Here is a 27,961-nt window from a genome sequence, read left to right on the forward strand (position 1 = left end):
AAAATAAGGGACGCATACTACAGCGGGTGCCACATCCCAGTGCCAACAGTTTGCAGACTCTACTTAAAAGACCCGCCCTCCTCACTGGACAGTTAAAAAGACCAATCAAACTAAACGATGACATCAAGTATTACCCAATCAAAAGTAGGAAAGGAGGCATCTTCATAAAATGCGTGTGGGATGATTTGCATGAGACGCTGCTTTAAAAAAAATGATAAAAAAAAATACGAGACAAATCCCATCCCGTATTGATTTAAAACGGGACGCGCAATTTCATTCTCAAATACGGGACGATTCCGTATTTTAAAGGACGGGTGGCAACCCTACAGTGCCAGGTAACCACCCATACAATCAGATTGTGATTCAGACTAGGAATGCAATGAATGTAATTACCCCGATCTACATACAAGGCGAAAGTCTTGCAACATTCAAAGATGATGGGTTGGGATAAGTACACCATAGAACATAAAAGAGCTTATGAAGCCTTGAACCGAAAAAAGCAAGATCTCAGAGATCGTAAAAAAAAATAGGAGGTAATGTCGTTTTACTCGCTGTAGATTTTAGTCAAACATTACCAGTTATTTCACGAGGGAGACCAGCAGATGAACTCAACGCGTGTTTAAAATCCATGCTTCTCCCACGCTCGGTTATATGTCGTGTGTTCTCGGGTAGGTGCACCAAAAAATGTATACATTTAAGCATGTAATGGGCAAACAAAAAATGAGGTATACCCGAAGGCACTGCAGTAGTACTTAATGTAACTTTACTTCTTAAATGTTAATGTTTTACTGTTTAATAATTTATACGCTTCTTATATGTTGTTCAAATTCTTTTATCAAAATACCAGTGACAGCGCAATGCACGATAACGTGGAGTGAATACACCATACGCATCCGCCCACGGCCGCCCTGGTGTGCGCAGATAGGAGTTGATTCTACAATAAAATAAAATAAAGATAAAAACCCAGGATTGTTTCCTGCCTTGTGCCCTGTGTTGGCTGGGATTGGTTCCAGCAGACCCCCGTGACCCTGTGTTCGGATTCAGCGGGTTGGAAAATGGATGGATGGATGGATAAAAAGAGTAATACAATCATCACCCATAAAGCAGATAGTAGACGTGACGTTCTATATGTGTACCAGATTTCAAGTCAATAGGTGAAACGGTTTGCGAGCTACAGGTGATTTAAAATCCTGGACAGACAAACGAATAGCCACGGTAGCAAATTACAGAAGAAGATTTTACTGTTTAATAATTTATATTTATATGAAATGTGCTTCTTATATATTACTTCATATTCTCATATGATAATGTTAATGTTGTTTATATTGATTTCTATGTTATTGAAACTGCATGTATGTATATATATATATATATATATATGTATATGTATGTGTGTATACATATACATATACATATACATAAACATATATATATATATATATATATATATATATATAACCTCCTTTAACCGTCACCTTATCGTGGTGGAGGGGTTTGCGTGTCCCAATGATCCTAGGAGCTCTGTTGTCCGGGGCTTTATGCCCCTGGTAGGGCCACCCAAGGCAAACTGGTCCTAGGTGAGGGATGAGACAAAGAGCGGTTAAACAAACCTCCTATGAAGAAAAACCATTTTGGACGGCGTTTTCCCTTGCCCGGACGCGGGTCACTGGGGCCCCACTCTGGAGCCAGGCCTGGAGGTGGGGCTCGATGGCGAGCGCCTGGTGGCCGGGCCTGCACCCATGGGGCTCGGCCGGGCACAGCCCGAAGAGGCAACGTGGGTCCCCCTTCCCATGGGCTCACCACCTATGGGAGGGGCCAAGGAGGTCGGGTGCAGTGTGAGTTGGGTGGTGGCCGAAGGCGGGGACCTTGGCGGTCCGATCCTCGGCTACAGAAACTGGCTCTTGGGACGTGGAATGTCACCTCTCTGAAGGGGAAGGAGCCTGAGCTAGTGCGCGAAGTTGAGAGGTTCCGGCTAGATATAGTCGGGCTCACCTCGACGCACAGCTTGGACTCTGGAACCAATCTCCTTGAGAGGGGCTGGACTCTCTACCACTCTGGAGTTGCCCCCGGTGAGAGGCGCCGAGCAGGTGTGGGTATACTTATTGCCCCCCAACTTGGAGCCTGTACATTGGGGTTTACCCCGGTGGACGAGAGGGTAGCCTCCCTTCGCCTTCGGGTGGGGGGACGGGTCCTAACTGTTGTTTGTGCGTATGCACCGAACAGCAGTTCGGAGTACCCACCCTTTTTGGAGTCCCTGGAGGGGGTGCTAGAGGGCATACCTTCTGGGGACTCCCTCGTTCTGCTGGGAGACTTCAATGCTCACGTGGGCAATGACAGTGAGACCTGGAAGGGCGTGATTGGGAGGAATGGCCCCCCTGATCTGAACCCGAGTGGTGTTCTGTTATTGGACTTCTGTGCTCGTCACGGATTGTCCATAACGAACACCATGTTCAAGCATAGGGGTGTTCATATGTGCACTTGGCACCAGGACACCCTAGGCCTCAGTTCGATGATCGACTTTGTGGTCGTGTCGTCGGACTTGCGGCCACATGTCTTGGACACTCGGGTGAAGAGAGGGGCGGAGCTGTCAACTGATCACCACCTGGTGGTGAGTTGGCTTCAATGGTGGGGGAGGATGCCGGTCAGGCGTGGTAGGCCCAAACGTGTTGTGAGGGTCTGCTGGGAACGTCTGGCAGAGCCCCCTGTCAGAAGTAGCTTCAACTCCCACCTCCGGCAGAACTTCGACCACATCCCGAGGGAGGTGGGGGACATTGAGTCCGAATGGGCCATGTTCCATGCCTCTATTGTTGAGGCAGCTGACCGGAGCTGTGGCCGTAAGGTGGTCGGTGCCTGTCGTGGCGGCAATCCCCGAACCCGCTGGTGGACACCGGCGGTGAAGGATGCCGTCAAGCTGAAGAAGGAGTCCTACGGGACCCCGGAGGCAGCTGATAGGTACCGGCAGGCCAAGCGGAATGCGGCTTTGGTGGTTGCTGAGGCAAAAACTCGGGCGTGGGAGGAGTTTGGGGAGGCCATGGAGAATGACTTTCGGACGGCTTCGAGGAGATTCTGGTCCACCATCCGGTGTCTCAGGAAGGGGAAGCAGTGCAGTGTCAACACTGTATATGGTGGGGATGGTGCGCTGCTGACCTCGACTCGGGACGTTGTGGGTCGGTGGGGGGAATACTTCGAAGACCTCCTCAATCCCATTAACATGCCTTCCAATGAGGAAGCAGAGCCTGGGGACTCAGAGGTGGGCTCCCCCATCTCTGGGACTGAGGTCACCGAGGTGGTCAAAAAACTCCTTGGTGGCAGGGCCCCGGGGGTGGATGAGATACGCCCGGAGCTCCTCAAGGCTCTGGATGTTGTAGGACTGTCTTGGCTGACACGCCTCTGCAACATCGCATGGACATCAGGGACAGTGCCTCTGGATTGGCAGACCGGGGTGGTGGTCCCCCTCTTTAAGAAGGGGGATCGGAGGGTGTGTTCCAACTACAGAGGGATCACACTCCTCAGCCTCCCTGGAAAAGTCTATTCAGGGGTCCTGGAGAGGAGGGTCCGTCGGATAGTCGAGCCTCGGATTCAGGAGGAACAGTGTGGTTTTCGTCCTGGTCGCGGAACAGTGGACCAGCTCTATACCCTTAGCAGGGTCCTGGAGGGTGCATGGGAGTTTGCCCAACCAGTCTACATGTGTTTTGTGGACTTAGAAAAGGCATTCGACCGTGTCCCTCGGGGAATCCTGTGGGGGGTACTCCGAGAGTATGGGGTACCGGCCCCCCTGACAAGGGCTGTTCAGTCCCTGTACGATCGGTGCCAGAGCTTGGTCCGCATTGCCGGCAGTAAGTCGAACCCGTTTCCAGTGAGAGTTGGACTCTGCCAGGGCTGCCCTTTGTCACCGATTCTGTTCATAACTTTTATGGACAGAATTTCTAGGCGCAGCCAGGGTGTTGAGGGGGTCCGGTTTGGTGGGCTCAGGATTGGGTCACTGCTTTTTGCAGATGATGTTGTCCTGTTTGCTTCATCAGGCCGTGATCTTCAGCTCTCTCTGGATCGGTTCGCAGCCGAGTGTGAAGCGGCTGGGATGAGAATCAGCACCTCCAAATCCGAGACCATGGTCCTCAGCCGGAAAAGGGTGGAGTGCCCTCTCAGGGTTGGTAGCGAGATCCTGCCCCAAGTGGAGGAGTTCAAGTATCTCGGGGTCTTGTTCACGAGTGAGGGAAGAATGGAGCGTGAGATCGACAGGCGGATCGGTGCGGCATCCGCAGTAATGCGGGCATTGCATCGGTCTGTCGTGGTGAAAAAGGAGCTGAGCCGCAAGGCGAAGCTCTCAATTTACCAGTCGATCTATGTTCCTACCCTCACCTATGGTCATGAGCTATGGGTAGTGACCGAAAGAACGAGATCGCGAATACAAGCGGCTGAAATGAGTTTCCTCCGCAGGGTGTCTGGGCTCTCCCTTAAAGATAGGGTGAGAAGCTCAGTCATCCGGGAGGGGCTCAGAGTAGAGCCGCTGCTCCTCCGCATCGAGAGGAGTCAGATGAGGTGGCTCGGGCATCTGATCAGGATGCCTCCTGGACGCCTCCCTGGTGAGGTGTTCCGGGCACGTCCAACCGGGAGGAGGCCCCGGGGAAGACCCAGGACACGCTGGAGGGACTATGTCTCTCGACTGGCCTGGGAACGCCTTGGGATTCTCCCGGAAGAGCTAGAAGAAGTGGCCGGGGAGAGGGAAGTCTGGGCATCTCTGCTCAAGCTGCTGCCCCCGCGACCCGACCTCGGATAAGCGGGAGACAATGGATGGATGTGTATATATATGTGTATATATATATATATATATCTGTATATATATCTGTATGTGTATATATACGTGTGTGTGTGTATATATATATATATATATGTGTATGTATATATGTATGTGTGTGTGTGTATGTGTATATATATATATATATATATATATATATATATATATATATATATATATATATATATATATATATATGTATATGTATATATATGTTTATATGTGTGTGTGTGTGTGTATATTATATATATATATATATATATATATATATATATATATATATATATATATATATACACATACACACATACACACACGTATATACATACGTATATTAGTGGCTTCATCACATATAGAATAAGAGTTCCTCAATCTTTTCTTTTTAATGATTGTTAACACGCATAATCTTTGTAAAATTATTGTGCACATGCATAACTGTTTGACCAATTAGGTTCGCTTCTGTATATATGAAGCTGTTTCATCGATTAGGTTTGCTTTTGTATTTATGTAACTGTTTGACCAATTAGGTTTGCTTATGTATATAGATTAGCTGTTTGTCCGATTAGGTTCGCTTCTGTATATATGAAGCTGTTTGTCCGATTAGGTTCGGTTTTTTTATATAAGTAAGTGTTTGACCGATTAGGTTTACTTTGGTATATATGTAAGTGTTTGACCGATTAGGTTACTTCTGCCCCGGGCAACGCCGGGTATATACAGCTCATATATATATATATATATATATATATATATATATATATATATATATATATATACACATACATATACACACATACATGCAGTTTTAATAACACAGAAATCAATATAAACATTAACATCATTATCATATGAGAATATGAAGTAATATATAAGAAGCACATTTCATATAAATATAAATTATTAAACAGTAAAATCTTCTTCTGTAATTTGCTACCGTGGCAATTTGTGTGTCTGTCCAGGATTTTAAATGACCTGTAGCTCGCAAACCGTTGCACCTATACACTTGAAATGTGGTACACATATAGTACGTCACGTCTACTATCCGCTTTATGGGTGATGATTGTTTTAGTCTTTTTATCTTTATTTTATTTTATTGTACAATCAAGTCCTATCTGCGCACAGCAGGGCAGCCGTGGGCGGATGCGTATGGTGTATTCACTCGATGTTATCGTGCATTGCGCTGTCAGTGGTAGTTTGATAAAAGAATTTGAACAACATATAAGAAGCGTATAAATTATTAAACAGTAAAACATTAACATTTAAGAAGTAAAGTTACATTAAGTACTACTGCAGTGCCTTCGGGTATACCTCATTTTTTGTTTGCCCATTACATGCTTAAATGTATACATTTTTTGGTGCACCTACCCAAGAACACGCGAGATATAACCGAGCGTGGGAGAAGCATGGATTTTAAACACGCATTGAGTTGATGTGCTGGTCTCCCTCGTGAAATAACTGGTAATGTTTGACTAAAATCTACAGCGAGTAAAACGACATTAGCTCCTATTTTTTTTTTTACGATCTCTGAGATGTTGCTTTTTTCGGTTCAAGGCTTCATAAGCTCTTTTATGTTGTATGGTGTACTTATCCCAAACCATTATCTTTGAATGTTGCAAGACTTTCGCCTTGTATGTAGATCGGGGTAATTACATTCATTGCATTCCTAGTCTGAATCACAATGTGATTGTATGGGTGGTTACCTGGCACTGTAGGGTTGCCACCCGTCCTTTAAAATACGGAATCGTGCCACGTTTGAGAATGAAATTGCGCGTCCCGTTTTGAATCAATACTGGACGGGATTTATCCCGTATTTTTTTTTTCATTTTTTTTTTAAAGCAGCGTCTCATGCAAATCATCCCACACGCATTTTATGATGATGCCTCCTTTCCTACTTTTGATTGGATAATACTTGATGTCATCGTTAGTTTGATTGGTGTTTTTAACTGTCCAGTGAGTAGGGCGTGTCTTTCAACCGTAAGCAGATTTTTTGCACTGGTATCACTGACCTCGACGACGGCGACGTTATACGTCAAAAATAAATTACGATAAATGACGATTTTAGCGATACTTTATTACGACGGCGGCTATATAGACACGATCAAATAAAAACAAAAAAATCAAATAATCATTCTACATTTTCAAAACGTCGAAAAAACGACGGAATGAAAAAAAGGCCCACCCGACGACCCACCCATTCCATTTTTATATATATAGATATATATATATATATATATATATATAAACGAGAGTTGGGATCCGAGAGACTGTGTTTGTGGAGGGATGGAGAGTTAAGGCGGGTGTTGGAGTCACGTGATCATCTCCCCTCCCATTCACCTCATTTCATTCACTTCATTTCGCTCCAAGCTGAGCTCCGCAGCTGGCGCGGTCTTGCTGTTCTTGATTTGCTTTTCACATGGCCAAGTATACGTTGCATGCTCAAGAGTAAGCTCAGCGCACAACTTGGTCATATTACAACTGGAGGGGCGAACTGACAACATGGTATACAAAGAGATCCTTAACAAATAATTATTGGTATAATTTCCCTCAGTTTATTATTTAAAATTTTAAAGCAGTACTTCGCCGCTGCGAAGCGCGGGTATTTTGCTAGTACAATATATACAGGACATGATGTCAAGTATCCACCCGCCAATTTTGAAATGCTTACTGTTGGTCTTTTTAAGTGAATAACGGGATTACAATGATAATGGATTTGAAAGCCAATGTAGATGGGTTGATGGAGAAATCTGCTTGTTATATTACAAGTTACTGTTTCAGTAGCACTATGACTGGTTAAAGTCAAAAACTAGTTCTCAAATAATCCTCCTGAATGCCAGTAGATTAGGGTCAAGGGGGGCTCTGTAACATTAAATCAATACCTTGGGTACTAAAAACTCAAATGCTTTTTCTCTGCTAATGACACCTTGCCATAGAACAGTGAAGATTTTGCTTTAAATAATTATTTTTCTTCAACTGCTACTAATTATCCAAGACAGGCTGAAATACATAACACAATTTCTCACAGTCAAGAATACAATAAAAGAAAAAGCCACTAAATATTTCTTGGATTTATGCATTTAGAAGTACTCAACAAAACACTCAGTCATTCTTCTACCTTAAAACTTCTCACACTTCCCTTGTATGCAAGATTAAACTAACTGCTGTCGTGCGAGTGTTTGCATGGCATTACAAATGTAACTCCCTATGTATCCTTGGACACTGAGATGAACAGAATCCCCAACTTAAGTTGGTTACTGCTCAGTTCATTGTCAGGAGTGGGTTTTTAATGAAGTGATCGACAATGCTAGAATAACATTTTTGCTGTAAAGGAAGGACATTTAATCAAACTATGTAAATCTGAACGTTCAGTGCTTGATCGCAGGGCAGAGGATATTATCTACCTACTTCCAAGCAAAAACACAGCTAACTAAATAAGAGACAGTCTGGGGTGTGAAAATTCTAGCTAAGAAGTATGGAGGCCTCTAACACAACAGATACTGAAGCTCATATTAGCCCATCTCTACCGAAGTATTCAGATGTTTGGACTTTAGTGTTGTACACAACAACACACATGTATAATGTAATAAAATGCAAAGGCTTAACCAGAGCATCCATGAATATGCAGGGTAGTCTGGCAATAATTATTTCCAGAATGCACACTGTTTAAGAGTCACAGAGTGGGCCAAGCATGCACGCAACCGAGCGGATGTCAGCTGACTCAGAGCTGGCCTTGTTTATTACCTAAGCTGTTTAAGAATAGCACACTCTGCCCCACATCTGGATGAAGTGACCACTAAAGGAACATATACATTAAAATAAGATGCCAGTATTTCCTGAGCTGCAGATTACACAATTGGGACAGTCATGCCCAGTGGAATCTAAAATGAGGGCCTTGTGGCAGAACTGAGATTATGGGAGAACACTTTCAGAGACAGGACCAAAGTGAGAAAAGAGCAGATCAAGACCAGTGTATATTATAATGCTTAAAAAAACAAACAAGAAGTGCCCCTCTGGCAAAGTTACCCCAACACAGCTGGACTTTGTAAAGGACCATTTGCAAGTGTGGAGATGGGCATTGCAACCACTGGATTCATTACAAAACAGTGGTTTGTATTAGAAACTAAACTTAGTAAAACAGGACATATACAAACAAAATAGATGCACGGATCACATCTATTAATTTAAAAGACTGCTTTGTTAAAAAGCACTATCAAAAATGTGAACTTTACCATTCAAACAATGCACATTGCTGTACAGGAGAAAAATAGTGGCTTCCCAAGGCCGAACTATAAATGAATGTTGAAGTTAATATACATTCAAACAGACTGCTCTACAAATGGAGTTTAATAAAATTAATCCAAGAACATTACAGGTGCATGGGTGTAGCACACAAATTTAGCTCTTCAGGCTGTCACACACTACTCATCTAACTAAGCAAAATGTTATTTTAAACCTCTGATCCAGTTAAAGTAACAGAATTAAGACACAAACAGGTCATTACAGTCATTAAAGGTGTGGCCTACCATGTCCTAACCTTTAAAGCTACTCAATGTATTAGGAAAAAAACACTAAATGGATGTAAAAGGAAAAAATGCATGTGATGATGCACCATGGTTAGCAACACCTAATTATGTCCAGTGCTAATGTTCTTAGAAAAACTAATAGGCTTCAGAAATAGCCACCCATCTTCTGAACTGATATTTTGGAGACAAGTGTCTGAAGCTTGATATGATGTTTACCTTGTCGGCTTGGCGTTCTGATTAGGTTTTATGCAGGGAGCCAGTTAGCTTTATTAGCACTTTATTTATTTATTTATTTATAAAATAACCATGTGTAATAGACTACATTTATTCAATCCAGCACATTCCCTGGAACCTGTCCCCTAACTTATGACTACAGATTACCTTGTTCCTGTAGACAAATGCTTTTGTCTGCTGTCTGTCTCACAAATACTCACACTGCAGGTTTTTCATATTAAGACCTGTTCTGGAATTGTATAGATTTAAAACTTACTGCTCACCTACAGAGTGTCAGAGGATAAGAAGCAACTCCAAATTTTAAATTAGCCAACTAATGTTCTGAGAAGAGAGAAGCCAAGTGAGGTGGTCTGAGCATCTAATGAAGATGCTCTTTGGAGATTACTCATTTTGTAAATGTGTCATTGCCAGCGATTTTCAATGATTGAAAATGACTGATTGAAAATGACATGGTCTGGCGACAAGATCAACAAATCTGACATACTTCACAAGTATATGTCGCATAATATAACGTGAATTTTCCCTTGGGGATTAATGAAGTATCTATCTATATACTTTAGCTGGTTAATGTTCTGATAGAGAAAACAACTAAGGTTCTTTGAGCATCTAATGAAGATGCTCCTTGGGGATCACTCATAGTGGTGTGCTGGCCCCAACAAAAGGACTCTGAATACCTACAAAAAGGCTAGAAAGATCATGTGCCTCATATTTGGGTCCACAGGTGGACCTGTGGACTTTTTCTGAAGGGAAGTTTAGCCTGTGTAAAAATTGCAACCATTAACAGGACAATGCAGTGCAATAAGGCCAGGAACACCTCAGCAACCTCATCTTAGGAAGACTAAGAAGTGGAAACACTCAAACAGTAGCAACAGAAATCTAACACTTAGCTAACAGACAAAATGATGGTGATCAAATTGAAAACTAGAAAAATAGCAAGTGAAACTTACGGTCAAATCGCCGGTGCCGTTGAGTAAATGTAGCTTGCAAGGAAGAGCTGAGCTTGGACACTTGTGCTTTCAAATCACTGCGACTCAGCTGACTCAGTTTCTCTTCCATCTCTGGGGTGCAGCATGTGAAGCTTTGTGGACACACTTTCAAGTGGGCACCTAAAGGACAAAAGAGAGGGTCAGCACACTGTCTTGATGGATTGAGTACAACTGTGTCTTGTAGCATGACCCAGTGTGAAAAAATTCCTGTATTTCTTGAATACCTGTTAAGCCTATTTGCTCCACATTCCATTGGGTAATAGGCACACTGCATCTTTTTTAAAGGCCATAATGAGAATCAAGGAAAAATCTATTGGTGTCTTCAGTTCTCCATACTTGGTCAACATGAGGAGGTCCAAATGTTTTTAATTTTATGAAGTCTTGGAAAAAGAATTGAGCAATTCCAACATCTGCTGGGGTTGGACAAAGCTGGCAAAGGGAAAGGGAAACTGCGCCTTTCCCACTGACTATTGAAGCAGACAAATGTAAAATTAGGGTGACTCAGAAGGACATTTTCTGGCCAGCTGGACAGCAGAGGGATCAGTTTTTTTTTTTGGTTGTAAACAGACAACAGACTTGTATGTTACTTCAAGCAATTATACACACTGGGTCTTCTGGTGAAAATTTTAATGAGCTTGTCCATATCATGCTCATAGAGTGGGTACTGTTAGGCACACAAGCCCAGGCATTTAGGTATTCTTAGTCCACATATTGAAAAATGAAAATGGCATGTTCCATGACAGCAGGCTTAATAAGCAGAGGTCTGGAGCAAACCCAAACCCCAGAACACTGGCTTGAACAGTCTGCTTCCAGAGGACAACCACTTGTAGACAGCAAGAGCCAGGGCCATCACTACCTCCTTGTAAATACTAATAAGAATATGCCACACTGGAGCCCAATTTAGAATTGTGGCTGGCTTTGCCTTGGTAGCCTACTATTATAAAAAGAGGAGAAGGGTGGCTGAAAGGCGGCCTTACGACCCTATGCCAAATAGCCGCCAGTACCGCACACCATAGCACTAATGAATAACAGACTAGGGAAATGATATAACAGGAGGGCACTGAAGACAACAGCTTATTAGGTCAATCAGGAAAGTAAGTAACAGTGTTACAGTGTCATTGTAAATTATTTGTTTTTTTTATAATGCAGGGGATAAAACAGTGCAGGCAAGATACACAACATATCCATAAGCACCAGCCCATGGGCTTCACTACTCATGCAAGGGCAGAGACAGGATCAAATCCAAGAGACTGAAGCTTATCTAATTCAGGGTTGCAGGAAGGCATGAGCCCATGACAGGATTCTATATACACAAATGAACATATCAGCCACAAAATTCCAGGACTGTGTAAAATACTACAGCATTATAGTACAAGAGTGAATCCAATGAAACCAGCACCTTACCTCACATTTTTGACTTCTAAGGAAAACAAAAATCATACAGAGCCAATTACACTAAAGATTATGACAAGCCACACTCTCATTTGTTATTGAGGGGATTACTTAAGCAGTTATTAGCAAATAGGTTTGACAAAAAAAAAAAACCACAACACACACCCATTTGATGATTAATTACACCTTTTGTTTCTGCATTGTACATTTAGGAATTTCTAGCTCTTGCGGAAGAGAAGGACAACCATGCACATATCAATTTGTTGATTATGTTAGAGTTGCATTGGAGATTAATTTCACAAACTTCCATGTCCACAACCACCTATTTTTTTTTCTTCAGCCTCCCTCCAGATCTTGTATCTTTGACTTTGGCCAGCATTAGTGTACTTTCTGATGAGTACACTATGCTGATAATGCAACTGAAGTAACTTTATTTCAGTCTGAATTGAGAAGACTGGGTTTGATTTAATCTAAAACTGAATCAATGCATAAGAACTGGCAGTCAAATCATCTCTGTTATGAAAGTGTAGGCTTTTTTTTTTTTTATTTTCAATTCCAGAATCAGGCTCCTCTCTTTATGGCCAAGTGTTATTTGGGGTCGTGCCAGTGTGAAATGTTTATCAGCTTTCATTAATTCAAGGTTAATTCATAGTATCTTTTACCCTAATGTTATCATTTATTAAACTTAAATTGTGTGCGTAATATATCATTAAGTAAATTGAGTAAATTCAAAGCTATATAAACCAAACAAAAAAACAACAAATTATATATGAACTAAATGTCCCATAGCATAAACAGATAACAAGGGTTAAAACATTCCAAGTGGGAAGGAAAACAGTGATGCATTTTAAGCAATTATTTTCTTTAAAAAAAAGTAATTAACAGGTTTACACTTGTTACAAAAGTACTAACTGTAACAATAAACATGTTTTCTAACTGTTTCCACAGGCTTCATGCAAGTTCGATAAAAACAAACAATACGTCCAATTAGATAGATAGATAGATACTTTATTAATCCCAAGGGGAAATTCACATACTCCAGCAGCAGCATACTGTGTACGACTTTATTTTTCTACTTTTATTTTTCTCTTTTTTATTAATATTAGTATCACTTCTACATCTTGTGCAAATGTGTTTGGCTCTCAGGTGCTGCTGGGATGGGCACTGGTTCCGAAAATCCCATGACTGTATAAGTAAGTAAGAATAGGGATTCATAGATCTTGTGTAAAACCAGCCTGAAGACATACTTATGCAAAAGATTTGTGCTTTAAATAAAAACAAGCAACATCTCACACATGGTAGGCTGTTACCACATGAAAAAGGCACCCTAATAATAGTGAAATAGATGAGCTGAACGCCTTTATTAGACATAGTAAATATCTTTTTCTGCCTATATAATATACACACATATTTGCTTATATTCTTACTGCTTATAATGGAAGAGTATGTTAGAAGACTGTCATGTAGCAGCACGACATATGCAACAGAAAGCTAGACATAAGTGATTATTCTCTATGGATAGCCCTGTACACAGTGACTTGAGACCTCTTAATAATATGGTTGTGGTTTTTTATTAAAATACAAAATAATATTTCATTAATTTCCATGTTTAACATGGTGTTTAATCATATATAAAAATGTAGTCCTAACTATGGATTTTAATATTTATTTCCATGTAACATTAACATAAGGATGACATTATCATAAAGGTATGCATTTCAGCTATCTTCTTTTCATTTGAAATCATGGCAAAATTGAGAAAGATTCCCCCAGATGGTAAAATATATCTGCAAAGTTTTCCCATCCATATCCTTATAATATCTAGGAAGTATGAGCAAAACTTTAAAACTTGCAGAAAAGTATGGTGGAAAAGTGTGCTGGATTGTTGTAGTGACAAACTAGAATAGAAAAGGAACCAAAATTGAGGAGAATCCCGAAGAGATGGACAAAATATTTGAAATCAATACTATGGCTATTTTGAGGCTAGTTTATCTAGGAGAATTCTTCTCTTTCATCAACCATAAATTTAAAACAAATGTTAGGCATATAGACAAATACAGATTTTCTTCAAACTATTCAATTATCAAACTGTGGAATCATCCTTGTTGTTTATAAAACAAAGTATTAAATGACTTAATTAAAACACACATGGCAGCATTCTGATTTTTCTTGCTGTCCCCAACATTACCACTAAGCATCTCTGGATGCTGGCAAAGACAGCATCTTCCAAATCTCTTTTGACAGAAATGGACTCGAGGCCAGTTGTGAAGGTAATTAGCTAACATTGCTAAAACCCAGCTTTCAACTGCCCTCACATGGTGGGAAACTTTAGGTCCAGCTGGATACTTAACACCCCCTCACCATACAAACTCCCCAAACCATGCGGCAATGACTCAGGGTGGTTAGTCACCATGAATTTAATTCTATCCTAAATTGACAGCTGAACTGAGCTTGAAAGACATCATCCATTATTTACCAGATACTCTGTCTGCTTTCCCTTCCACAAATTCACCCTTCTCAGTAGTTAATCCTTCAAGGGACTGGGACCAGGACCATCATCACCAGCTTAATTCCACTTTTCACAAAGCCCAATTTGGGTTTTTGTAGACATTGACATATTTTTTTTTTATCTATACCTTAACCTCCATGAGAGAAAACCATCAGTGGGAAAGCAAATGCCATTGTTTTCACATGGTGCCTGCTTGTAAAGAATTTTATTACGGTTTGGTGGGTATCTAGTGATATATTATAAATAATCAACACGTAGACTGCTGTCATACATCAGAAAACCTTTTTCTTACTACTTAATTACAAAACAAAAAAATCAATATTTGCAAACTCTTTTACAGATGTAGCATATACTCAAGTTTGGGGGAAAGGCCAACTGAATGAATCTGGAAAGTCCTTTTGCTGTCTTTTGTTGAAAAGTCATTTTAAAACCTTCTTCCTTTCTAAGTAGACACGGGGGGGTCCAGGGCACAAAAGCTATTTTCATACTAATGTCTATTTTAAACTTTAAGAGACAGTGGGCCAAGCCAACTGCTATGCAAAAGGACCTTTGACCTGCAAACTGCTCCAAAAGGGAAAAAAACGCCCCTGTGGAGGTCCAGAGCAGAATAATAAAGGGACCTTCAGAGGATATCAAGAGTCAGGGCCCTGTGCTCCATCATGCCTTGTTAGGACATTTCGAAGTAAACAGTTTATCTAAAGAGACTTGAAGTGTTTATCTAGGTCTTAAGATCCACAAAAGCACACACCTTCACAACTGTATGTACAAATCCCTCTTTTCAACAAAACCAAAAAAAGAAAAAAAAAAAAAAAAAGATTGTCTTTGAGGAAAAAGCAATCCAAACACTCCTAGTAAGCATTAAACATCTTATGGACAGTCATTTGAAAAGTCCACATGATTGGGTTGGGATAGAGGATGTGGTAATGGATACTTCTCAGTATTACTCAAGTATAGGAGAGGAATAGTGTGCAACCAAGATAAAGATAGTGGTTAGGAGCATCTCAATGGCAGGTGCCAGTTCGCTTTGGCCCCCAGCAACATCATTTTCCTGATTATTGCACCAAAGGTTTGAACTTCTAGATGCTGCTGTACCTTGCCATTGAATAAATACAAGAATTAATGTCCCATGTCCTAACCATAAAGCTTTGATGTTACATCATGGCATTCAGCTAACGGCCACATTCATTATAATTACTAATATATAAGGGATGTGCCTGAGATTTCTAACTAACATAAGACCCCCCAATTAATCTATCAAGACTCTTTGTGTAATGCAGCTATCTTGATATCTCAATCTTTTTTTTTTTTTTTTTTTTTTTAAATCATCAGGCTCGTCGATTTAACCATTTGATTTATGTTCACTGTGTAAAGAAGCACTTGCTGCTTTTAACCTCATAGTCACTGCCCTCAATTGTTGAACAGTTCTCTCAAATATCTATTTGTAATCTAATGGAAATAAATTCATAGTCCTCCATTTATTAAAGTTCCATGTAGCCTACTGTATTCAATGGTAGAAGTGCTTCAGTGTGGTTGGAGAGCAGCTCAGACTACACAAGAAAGAACCTGAACTAACACATAGTTTTACCAAACATGCACTCCTCAGAGCAGCTTATACCTCGTCACATCAGGTAAAAACATGTCATATAACAGGCTATAACAGCTTTTGCAGAGCACAGACACTGGTAATTTAGAACTTTGTGTAGGCTTCTTATGCAAACTGACAGACCTTATGGGTAGAACAGTATAGGAACAATGCAATTGTAAAAGGTCCAAAGGAATTTTAAAAGGACAAGTAAAAATAAATAAATAATCTTTGCCCACACTTACAAGATGGTCAAGAAGGTCTTCAGATCTAACAAGACGACAACAAGGACCATTCTACAAGTTCTGATCTTGCCACTTGGATATGACACTTTGGCAGCAATGTTGAGTTTGGCTGAAATCTCCATAACAGATGCTATAGCTCTGTTCAAGTATCACACAAAGCTAATCTTTGCCATTTAGTTTTGCCACTTGTACCCATCTACACCTGCACAAGAGGAGAAGTGCCATTCACAAGTAGCACTGCAGCAGCAGCGATCAAGTATATCCTGAATTCTCAGCAGCCCTGGCCCTGATGAGCCTGCCAGCTTGGCTTTGTTACTACAGCAACAAAACACAACCACCCAAAATCTTTAAGATATCAAACAAACCTCCTCTGTGCAGCTGTGCTCTCATTCCGTTTATAATGACAAGGGCAGATTCCTCAGCTCCATATGCCTCACATGCGCCAGCTTCATTTGTGAGCACCCCGCAAACACCAAAGTTAAAAATAAAGACAAAAAACATCAACAGTCTGGGATTGATGGTATTTCCCACTTCTCAGCACATACAATGACCCAAACAGATCGGTCTAAATCCATCTTGAATTGAAAATTCAAAATCTTGAGGATGATGTTTGGGGGGTAATGCACATCTATAAAAATGACTTCAGCAGTCAGCTTTCGCTGGACAACATAAAGGAGCAGGGGATGAAGACAGAAAACACAGACACTTTACATAACCCACAGATGGGAAAACCATAACAAATTAAGAATGAAGAACACTTGCAGACTGCCTAAAAAGCATCCCTAGATGGACTAAGTAGGGGCTCTCATATTGTGCAGGAATGAAATGTAATGTCAGTTTAAATGCTCTCTGTTCTTTGAGCAATTTTACACTCTAGCAGCTAAGATAATGACCTTCAAATGTGAAGGTCTTACACCTGACCATAAACAAATACCTCAGCCTGGAAGTGCTCTAAATGTACAGTGCCCAACTGTACTGTACATGTAGGGTATGGTTACCGTAAAATAAACTATACACCAGAATATCAAGGGTAACTTGATCCCTCAATCTGCTACAAAACCCATTTTCATCAAATATCAGAAGTGAAAATATTTTAAGAATATAACAACCTAAATTTTACACAGCATCTTCAGCTCCACCAGGATTTCAGCACGTGAACAGTTGTAAACACAGTAACCAAGATCAAATAAAGATGGACTGTTCCCTAACAAAGGAAAAATACATTACATACACATAAAAGTGTTATAATACGGCACCATTTGTCTGTAAGTCATCATTTGTCAGTGACATTTAACAAAGCTTTAGTTACTACTAATAAAAAAGGTTATGTAAACTCTTTATTTCTAAGTACTGTTGATGTCCATCATATAGATCACTTATTTTCGTGATACCAAACTTCCTATCTTCAAATAGCTTAACAAATTCTCAAGAATTGTCCAAGTAACTCCATCAGTCCAAAATGTAAAACTAAAGTTAAAAACACATAGAACATTAATGCATTGCCCTTTTTGCACATTCTGCTCTCTCAAAACGCTAAAAAAATATGAAACTAGGAAGACAAACAAGATTTAAAAAAAAAAAAAAAAACGATTATTTACAGTGGGTACAAAAATGCAGATATTTTCTGTCATCTGATATTCAATATTTCCCAAATTACTCTGATCTCGGTTTGGCAAAAACCTGAAAAAAAATCTAGCCTATAGCCCTAAAGATTATTTTCACTAGGGGGGATATCTCATCAAAAATCATTGAGGTATATCAAAGTTTTCTATTATGTGAAACTGAAAACAATGGAGCCCAAGGACCTCAGAATTAACATTTTCTTGTAAGGATCATTTTACAAAACATTAATGCAAACATTGTAAGTCTTCCGAAACATCCTAATGGCAAAATTCAAGTTTTAGTTAAGACATATGGCAGTTAGAGTTTTACTAACCAAAAAAGGACATAAACATAACAATGGACCATAACACCCAGGAAAAACAGGTTTATGTAGTGTTAGTCTTCAAATAAGTATTCTTTAGTCTTTTCCTTTACTCATATTTCATTTAGAATTTTAAAATATCCATGCCAGTTTTCATGTTTGATAAAAAAAATACGGGATTATTAGCAAAATAAGGTCAGAGCGTTTGCTTTAAATTAACAAAAAAAAAAAAGAGAAAAAACAAATAACAGATACAACAAGTTGTTTTAGAGCAGGAACATCCAGCTACACTGGTAGATGTCTCCACACTCCTGTACTGCCAAACAAGTCTAATATTTTCTTTTTATGATTCCTGTTGAAGCGCTCCAGGAAACTGCTTGAGAAAGTGATTTCCCAAGGCAGCAGACTAATGAGGAGGAAGTGCCCGCTTGCTGCCCCAGAGCAGTACTTTTTCTTTTGGCGGAAACATGTTTTTCATCGAGCATGGTGCTAGAGGAACAATGTTCAAAAGGTTGCAATCTGGGTTTTATGTCTCTTTATCTGCAGAGGTGCACTGACTGCACCTTGGACAAGGCATATGTACAGATCTCTCCTTCTGCTGTTGAATTTCTACAGTACTAAGCTCTTACTTCTCATCTTAAAATGAGAGAGAAGCACTGGGGGAAAACACACAAATGCTGCCGTTCTCCAAGTTAGAAGTTAAACATCTTGGAAGATCTCAGAAACAAGTGTCTTGAGGTTTACAGTTAGTCTGTTTACTAGGGAAACAAGTGTGCAGCACTAACAGAATATTCAAAGGGTATGTGGGAAGTACTGAAATAAGGGTGGGTTGACAAGAAAATGATAAAGGAGAAGGTTGCAACATCATCGATTTACAGCCTGGAGAACACTATTGGAGAATTTATGCATGAATAAGAGAATGGAATGGGGCTTACTGGCTGAACCTTTCTTTAAATAGGAAGTAAGTTCCACATAAAGGCATCAGCCATTTTTTGCCTTTGTATAAATGGAATATTTTAACAACATTAATTCTCTTTTGGTTGGATGTGTTTGTGTAATATTAGCATTTTACTCACAGCAGATCCTTAAGTTATGACCTAGTAACAATACTTTCATATTTCAACCCGGCATTTATATGCCTGATTCATTTGGCAGCAGTTACTTATTATTTGGCTCGCGCCTTTATCCAAGGTGATTTACAAAGTTTGAGATTCATTTGGTTACATCTCAGTTTTTCCAACTGGAGCACAGGGAGGGGAAGTGACTTGCTCATGTTAACGTAATGTCAGAAGTGGGATCTGAACCCACAGTCTCAGGGTTTGAAGTCCAAAGTCTTAACCACACTGACTGCTGTTACAAATCTTTGGATGTTACAGAACCCAGAGCCAGTAAGTACAATCTCTCACAAAATCATTAAGGAAGACACTAAACAACAGTAACATTCAAGAAACAGAAGGGCTGAAGCTGGCATTTATGACAAGGTGGTACAGAGGGAAATCCAGATTTAGAAGAAATTACAGGAGTTTGTATTTTGCCTTGATAGGAAATAGAAGGGAAGTTAGCAATGATGATATACAGTAAAATTGTCACCATATCCAGAAAGAGTATGTGCAACAACACCTAATTCTCTATATATTCTTAATGGCATGTAATTTCCCTCCCTAGCAGATTAAGTTATCCAAGCTTTCACCCATTTGCCAGTAATAGAGTTCCACTGCTGGTTGAAAGCCATTTTATTTCAAGTTATTCACAGTTTATAGTTTTTATTGGTTTGACTGTGCCCTGCAGCCATCACTCACAATTACTTTTTAAAAACTGAAAAATGCTGAACTCAAAATCCAGGATTTAACTGGTGATGATATCCATTTAGATTCTGAACTTAGGGTATTTTCACTATAAATTCTGAAAACAAAAACTAATGTGTCAGAGTAAAAATTCCATTTTAAAAGCTACTGATCTTCACAGAATCCAACATTTACTGTTAACGTAGGAATTTAGGATGATTAAAAAACATATCACAAACATACTTAAACCCACCTATTCCAGGAATCAGTCAGACTGGTCACCAGCCCATCACTGGGCTAACTTGTATATTGTACATCCCCTTATGGTCATGTTCACATTCACTCAAGGCCAATTTAGAATTATAAATTAAAACAAAACAAACCTCTTTGGGATGTGAAAGGCCAACATTAACTCTAAAGTGAGCAAAGAAAATGAAAACAGCAATAAAACATAGTGTTTGGTAATTTTGTTTCATCACATAACTCAAAGTGTATTGGTGGTATAAGGAATTTGCAGGCAAAACTAAATAAATGGGTTAAAAAAGGAGAAGATAAGCAGGAGGCAGATTATTTTAATTTATTTTACATACACAGACATTCCCTAATTATTGAAATTTTACGTGAGTAGGTTCTATCAAAATGGACACTCGATTTCTCAAAAATCAGATGACTGATTTGGGACAGAATGAAGTGTGCAGTACAAAATGAAAAAAAGAAAAACTGAAATGCAGACTCACAAGCTTTGAAGACAACTAAATCAACAGAGCACATGAACATGGCTTTGATCAATATAAAATGCATTGTCTCACACTTGGCACACTCGGCTCCACCAGTTTTAATTACCACACAAATCTGTACGCAAGACACTAATTGAGCTTAAATGAGGCGTTGTCTCAGTAGTCAAGGATTCAAACTCTGCAGTCGCTCGCTATGATGTCCTGGTGATGTTAATCGCTTTGCCTTTTTCTTTCTATTAATCACAATCCCAGCCAATCTTGGATCATCAGTCTCTCTTCCCCACCCAGTCCTCAGAGACTAGTGAACACTACAAGTATCTCCTTTTATAACCCTTGTTATATCTTAGCTAGTTCCAAAGTCTGCGGTCAGTGCAGAAAAAGGGTGGAGGAGAAACGCGGCTTTCTTACTAACATCTAATCAAAGCTGTCAAGTGTTTAAGCCACTCAGCAGAAAAGAACACAATACTAGGTAACTACCAGTCTGCTCTGAAACCAACTTGCTCCATGCTATTGGGTTAGGCCCAACATTAAGCAGGACTAAATGAAGAAGCCACACTAAAGCAACCTAGGAAATATTGCCTGAAATATTTTAGAAAAATCTAAGAATCGTATTATAGTAGATTACCACTAGGTGCAACTGTAATGAAAGGTTTCTATTATCAGCACATAAAGACAATCGGGAAGTCAGTCCAGCTTACTGTGCTACAGAGGCCAGAAGTGTGAGTATATGAAATAGTGGCAAAACGTTAATTGCAATGCTAATGCTAGCCTGACTGATATAAAGCGATATTTTTATTCTGTACCTCCTCTTAGAGAAGTGGAACTCCAGTCGATCTCCTAAGTGGGGTGTCACCTTTGTGCAGCCAGCATGTTCTCTCCTCTATGTGTTTTTTTTTTCTTTAAACACTCTAGTTTCCTACATCAGTCCAAAGATTTGTAGTTAGTTTGACTGACAGGCAGAGTGCGAGTACATGCACACATGTCCTGTGACACCACATTATGTTAATTCTGTTGTGACCAGTTCTTTGGAACACCAAACTGAATAAAGTAACTGGGTTGTCTGCATATGCATGTATTGTATACGATATGATACAATGAGTTACAAAAAGATACAACATAAAAGGTAATGTATAAAATAAACTACCTCAACCATATGTCTTGTTCTGGTCAATGATAGACTTTTTCACAAGCAGGATAGTTTACACTGACCACATATGGATATGCTCAGCTCATCATTGCTTCTTCTTAACTATCATGGTAGTTAAAATAAGGAATTATACTATAGGGTGGTCCAGATCTAATTATGCAACTTTTAATGCAATGCAGGAAAACAATGCAAGACAAAAGAATTGTTCGAAATATCTTGTAATAAACAAATGCAGGGCAGGTGCTGCCATCTATCAGCAACAAAAAGATTTTTTTGTGAATTCTCTATGTAATAAACTTAAGTTACAGCGGAATGAAAATTTCATAATTGCATAATTAGATTTGGACCACCCTATACAGTACTACACAGCATGATATAAATGGTGAAAGAGAGGCCATGCATCCATTGCATGAACCTGTGTATTCCAAATGATAGTCATGGAGAATCTGAACCTGTCCTGCCAGTGTGTCTTAGGGCACACTCATACACACCTCCACACTCATTCCTACTGTATATAGATAACCTAAATTTGCCAGCAGACCTATCATGCACATCTTTGGAATACTGAAAATAAACCAGGATGTACCTGCAGAAATGGGGAGAAGGTACAAAGTCCATTCATGGAGAAACTAGGCCATGATTGAAATGAAGGCTCTTATAATTGTGAGGGGTATCACTGTTAAACACTGTATCACCAAGCCATCCAAGACAGGATAAATCAAAAAGCTAATTAAATAAGAGCATTATGGGTACTAGGTTTAGAATGATGAAGATGTGTGATGTCATTTTCAGGATTATTCAGGAGCAAGTACTTACAACAGTGATGATCAAGTTGTTTCTGGCACATAGCACTGAAGGAAGGTGCTACAGCTCTCATTATTGAATACAGCAAATTGCACAAATCTCTAAATACCAGAAAAAGGTTAAAAATGAGAAGTTATCTTGGCTATATTTAAATGCATTATATTTTTAAGACATAAAGCAAATGATTTCTGCTGCCAATGGGCCTTCACAAATTATACTAAAAAGAAGTCTTACAACAAGTTTCAGCGCTTTGCTATAATGGCAATAATCAAAAACAAGTTGTCAAGCTGCACCATCCAGCCATTCAAAGATTTGAAAAGGATGTTGTATTGTAACTTACTAAACTCAAAGCTTAGGGAGGTTGCCATGATCACTACAGCCTCAGCTTATAAAAGCAGTTGCAGATTTCAAGCCATGCTTTACCACATTGGGTGCAGAGGAATCCTATCTGGCACTTCACATGTGATGTTTCTGTTTCCACCAAACCCACAACCAGATTACTGCGAGTCTTGGACAACCATTATTGCTCCAACACAATTATTATAATTAAGACAATAGGTAATAAGGTGACGGCCCAGTAACAGGAATGTAATGGCTATTTACACTGGCAGCAGACATGCATTGTGCAAAATAAGACGGCCAAGAAAAACTCGAGAGCAGAAGGCTGCATCTGAGGCATGCTGAGCTAGCTTTTTTCCCACACAACGCAGAACTCACTGAAGGCAATCCCACTCCAAAATGCAAGGGGTTCAGCTAGCAAATGTACATTTTGAACTAAACTCTGCTTTAGTGTACCGATATCACCAGCATCCACTGGCAAAACTTTTACTCAAATTCCTTTTTTTTTTTTTCTTTTTTGTGGGTGCTTTTCCAGAATTGAGAACCATGAAGTGACCAGAAAAATAGCACCTCCCATGAAAATAAACTGGATTGATGAAGAGGCTTATATGGATTTTAAACAAATTCGTCATACATTTCAAGGGAAAAGAAAATTCTGACAATAAGTGCATATTTGCCTACTTGATTTTATAAGCTAGTGACACGTTGAGTTTGAATTAGAATATAGTTTTATAGCTATCGAGGCCTTTCAGTGGCACAGAATTGTCAAGCATGCAATGCAGAGTATTTTTCACAAGGTATGGAATACATTTAATGACTTTAAATGTGGAAATTCAGTTACCTGCTTGCTAAACACCTAGAGTGCAACAGCCTTATTGGCATCCATCACTTCTGACTCTACCAAAGAAGCCCTCCAAGCACTAGAGATCTTGGTAAGGGGACTTGCAGAATGCAAAGATCACCACACCAGCCATGCAGGGAATGCTTCCCTTGACTGATCACTGCACTTCCTGTTGAAGTTCATCCCTACAGTTTCAACTCTGCTAATCCTACCTTTTCACAGCTCTCAAAGATTAGGAAAATCAGCAATAGCATGTAGATACATTCCTAAACACACATACACAAAAAAGTGAACGTTAAATATACAGCCAAACAATCTGCTGCTTTGTTTCTTTTAAAGGAATGAACAAGCTCTCAGAAGGGAACAGATTCTTTGTAAAATTGCTATGCCTCCAAGAATAATGACAGATTTAGGGATAAATTTTGCCATTCTATAGCAGAAAGAAGGCGGGGGAAAAAAAAGGCCAAGAATCTCTTTAGCAAAGAAAGCACGTTGGTGCATGTAGTGTGAACCGCTCTCAACTCTAGTCAAAGATCCTCAATGACACTTTGTGGAGAGTCAGGCAAGACAGCACAGGTAGTTGACATGAAAGCATGTAGAAAGTTGGAAGCGGCGTTTGAAGTGAGGAAGAAATGAATAAGAAAAGAGAATGACGCATCCTACGTGGTAAGAGCAATGCCGACAGATTCAAGCCAGTACACACTGACAGATATAAATTCCCAAACACTGAAGATGGATAATGGGTTCTCCCCAGACTATTAGCTTATAATAAGACTTGTCACTACAAATGTTGCCATATGGACTGGTTCAATACCCACTGGAGATATTTTTGAACCTTTTAAGAGGGGAAAAAATTTGACTTGGCAGACAGCTATCTTCTTAACTAGTTTAGAAAATCCTTAGATGATTTGTTAGTTTTTTCTTTATAAGATATAAATGTTTAATACACATAGCAAAACACTTGGTGGGAAAAAGCACGTCTTGAGTTTAGAATAATACTTTCCTTGTTCTCACCTCCACTTCACAATTACCACTGAAATAGCGCCTCTTTCCATACAAATATTGTGAAGGGGAGCACCAACCTCATAACAGCTTGCAAAAACAGGGTTGAAGGATATTGCAAGTTTTGGGTAGGTTTTTACTTCACTTTGGCTGTTTCTACTTGACAATTTGGTGACTCTGAAAATTTCAAAGCAGGTGAACATTCGCAAACAAAAATAAAACTGACAGTTGAAAAAAAAAAAAAAAAGACAAATTAAACATCTCACGAAGAAGAGGGAAGGGCATATCTGCTAAGTAGTTTGAGAGATTACTTTATAAATACTTGACTGTCTTGTCATACTCATACACAAGAGTTTACCTTCACACATAAAATTGGAATAGCACCCAAGACGTTTGTACTAGCACATAACATATTCAACTATTTAGCAATAGCAAAACCTCAACCATGTTAAAATGAAGCATAGAGTGAGACATCTGGTATACGTAAAGGGGAACTGAATTTTCATGGTGGTAGGTGCAAACACACATAAGCACACAAACAAGGTCAGTAGTGAAATTAGCAAGACTGATAAAACAGAGTTTTATTGCAAAATTGTGTGTTATTGCATAAGCAGTCTTTATATCTGTGAAAGCATCTTCTCTGAGGTCTGCCAGTACATCACAGTTATGCTCCTTCATTGGCGTCAATCAATCTCATTAGACAAAATAACAGAATTCATATACTTTTAATTATACATTCACACACTTACTTCAAAGTAAACAGACGTGTTAGCTGCTGTTAGCTGCTAAAAACAATGGAGACAATTGTATTTTATACTGTATGTCCTGTTGAAAACAGAATGAAAAGACAATCCTTTGGAAATGCTTCTCACTGCTATTTGTGAGTAAAGATATAAAGATGCAAGGGAAAAAAATGCTTAAAAAATAGGCTGGTGTATGAGCAGTGAGCAATACAGTATGGTCTAGTTTTAACTTTTGCATTGTTTGCAGTAATGGTCAGAATCCTTAAACCCATCGCAGACTTCCCAAGGAGTTAAGTGAAACCCTTGTCCAAGCAATGTTAGTTTGAGTTGCCAAGATGCCCTTAGTCCAAGTACTCGTTTGAATGTAATTACTTCACAAGTAAGAGGATGTTAATAGAACATCACGTCTGTATGGCCTATTAATTTAAAAAATAAAAAACCTGCCCCAAAGAGAAAATATTGTGTGACTGACTGAGCCGTGGCTACCATAAAGAAGCACAACGTGAATGTGAAATGTTACCTGGGCAGGAGAATAGCAGGGGTCCGAACAAAACTGAGCAGTAACTTAAAACACGAGGATTAAATTACTGCCTCATAATACAAAACTGCAAGCCGCTTATTACCATAGAACAATGCATTTCATGTAGTTTACGTACAGTGTTTTAAAGGGAGATCTCATAACAGAGCTCATTTTGTTTTACATTTAATCTAAATAAAATGTCCGGGTGCCAAAACTTCCCTCCCTGGAGACAAATCCTGGGGCTCTTTAGGGAAAGAATTTGTAAACATCAAACACTCTGATTTTTTTTTTTTTTAATTAAAACATGAAACAGCTTGCTGTATAGTATTTGTTTGGGGACGGAGCGGTGTGTGAGAGAAGGTAGCAGTGGAAAAAGAAAACGAGGACAAGTCAAACTTGCGTCTGGAAATTTCAAGTTAAAGAACAGTCCTTTCCTTTGTGCAAGTTGAGAAATTTCTGTTCTCACATGAAATTAATCACCACCATTCCTACTTCATTGACATGCCAATTTCATTTTCATTACTGCTTCACACGCCTTCTCTTTAGTAAGGAATTTGCAATGGTAAACAAAGAAAGGGGCCTACCTGCTCAGAGTTATCCAATTTTTTCCCCCAGTGAGTGGAAAAGGACTCAAACCTTATGGAACAAAGTAGATTAGCCCACCAAATGTTGCAGTTTACGGTGAAGTAACAGTACATCAATCTGAAAAAAATTTGGTAACTTTTTTTAAAGCAGTTATGAACTAATACAGGTATGGGCTTTAATAAAATATAAGTCAAGACTGCTGCATGGTTAGAAAAACAATTTAACCATCAGCACTCAACCTCCAAGGTTTTAACACCCCAGAACTTCACCTACTACATTGCAAAATACTACTTTTAATGGATCCCTAACTGATCTTACCATCATAATACCATTAAAAAAATTCAACTGAAACCAAGTAAGCGCAATATGCACTTTAGAAGTTGGACAACTGAAAAAAGGCAGGCCCCAATCATCTGCAAAAAAGTAGCTTCCTTTAAAAGAACAAGCTTTGATAGTGAAAACCTTCATAAGGCTTTGCAAGGTACTTTTATACAATTGTTCAAAGATATTTTACAACTGAAGTACAGGGAGAGTAAGTGTATTACTTAAGGTTGCACAGTGGCTCATACACAGAAACTCAGCTGGCAAATTTATGGTTAAAACTCCAATCCTTAGCCCATCAGGCTACATTCCAGTGACTATAAGGAGAGTGGACCACTGTAAAATATTAAATCAGTAGTCTATAAGTTACATTGAAATACTTCTTTAACACTAAAAAAAAAAAAAAATGAGTGAGGTTTTAGTTACTCACAACCAGAAAAATAAATAATTAAATCAATAAGACCACTATATCTGCAATCAGTGATGAGATGTCATTTATTAAAAAATGAAGGCATGATGGCACAAGTGATTAGTTTAACCAGTATCACAAAGGCATACAAGTAAACATGCAAGGCTTTAAACCCAGTCAGGAAATGTAATCAGAGATGGACAAAAAAAGTTATGCAAAGGCGGGATACGTATATGCTGGATAATTACTTCGCTCGATTATAATTAAAACTACCTGAAAGAGTCCCTCATAGGGTCATTTTTATGACACAAATTCACATAGCCATGTTGCATACTTATATAAGGCATACTGCCATGATGTTTGTGCATCTAGGGCTTGCTGTCCAGCATTTTGTTCTTCTGTACTAATACTTCATATTGCAACATACCACCATCTACTTTCATAGCTCGTTCGTTACAATACAGGGAATCAAACATATAGTAATAGTAGTGTCACATGAACAAAGTACAATGAAATTATCATCTTGTATCCAATCAATATGCAAC

General features: G+C 39.4%; 1 protein-coding gene across 1 annotated transcript in view; it reads right to left on the reverse strand.

Moving 5' to 3' along the window:
• The window catches only part of gpc4 (glypican 4), a 70,512-nt gene that overhangs the window by 31,094 nt on the left and 11,457 nt on the right, over positions 1-27,961 (reverse strand). Inside the window, exon 2 of the mRNA XM_028815764.2 lies at positions 10,494-10,652. Coding sequence (XP_028671597.2) covers positions 10,494-10,652 — 159 coding nt within the window. The remainder of the gene's footprint in view (positions 1-10,493; positions 10,653-27,961) is intronic.

Source organism: Erpetoichthys calabaricus, chromosome 12 (genome assembly GCF_900747795.2).
Source record: "Erpetoichthys calabaricus chromosome 12, fErpCal1.3, whole genome shotgun sequence".
NCBI classification, from domain to species: domain Eukaryota; kingdom Metazoa; phylum Chordata; class Cladistia; order Polypteriformes; family Polypteridae; genus Erpetoichthys; species Erpetoichthys calabaricus.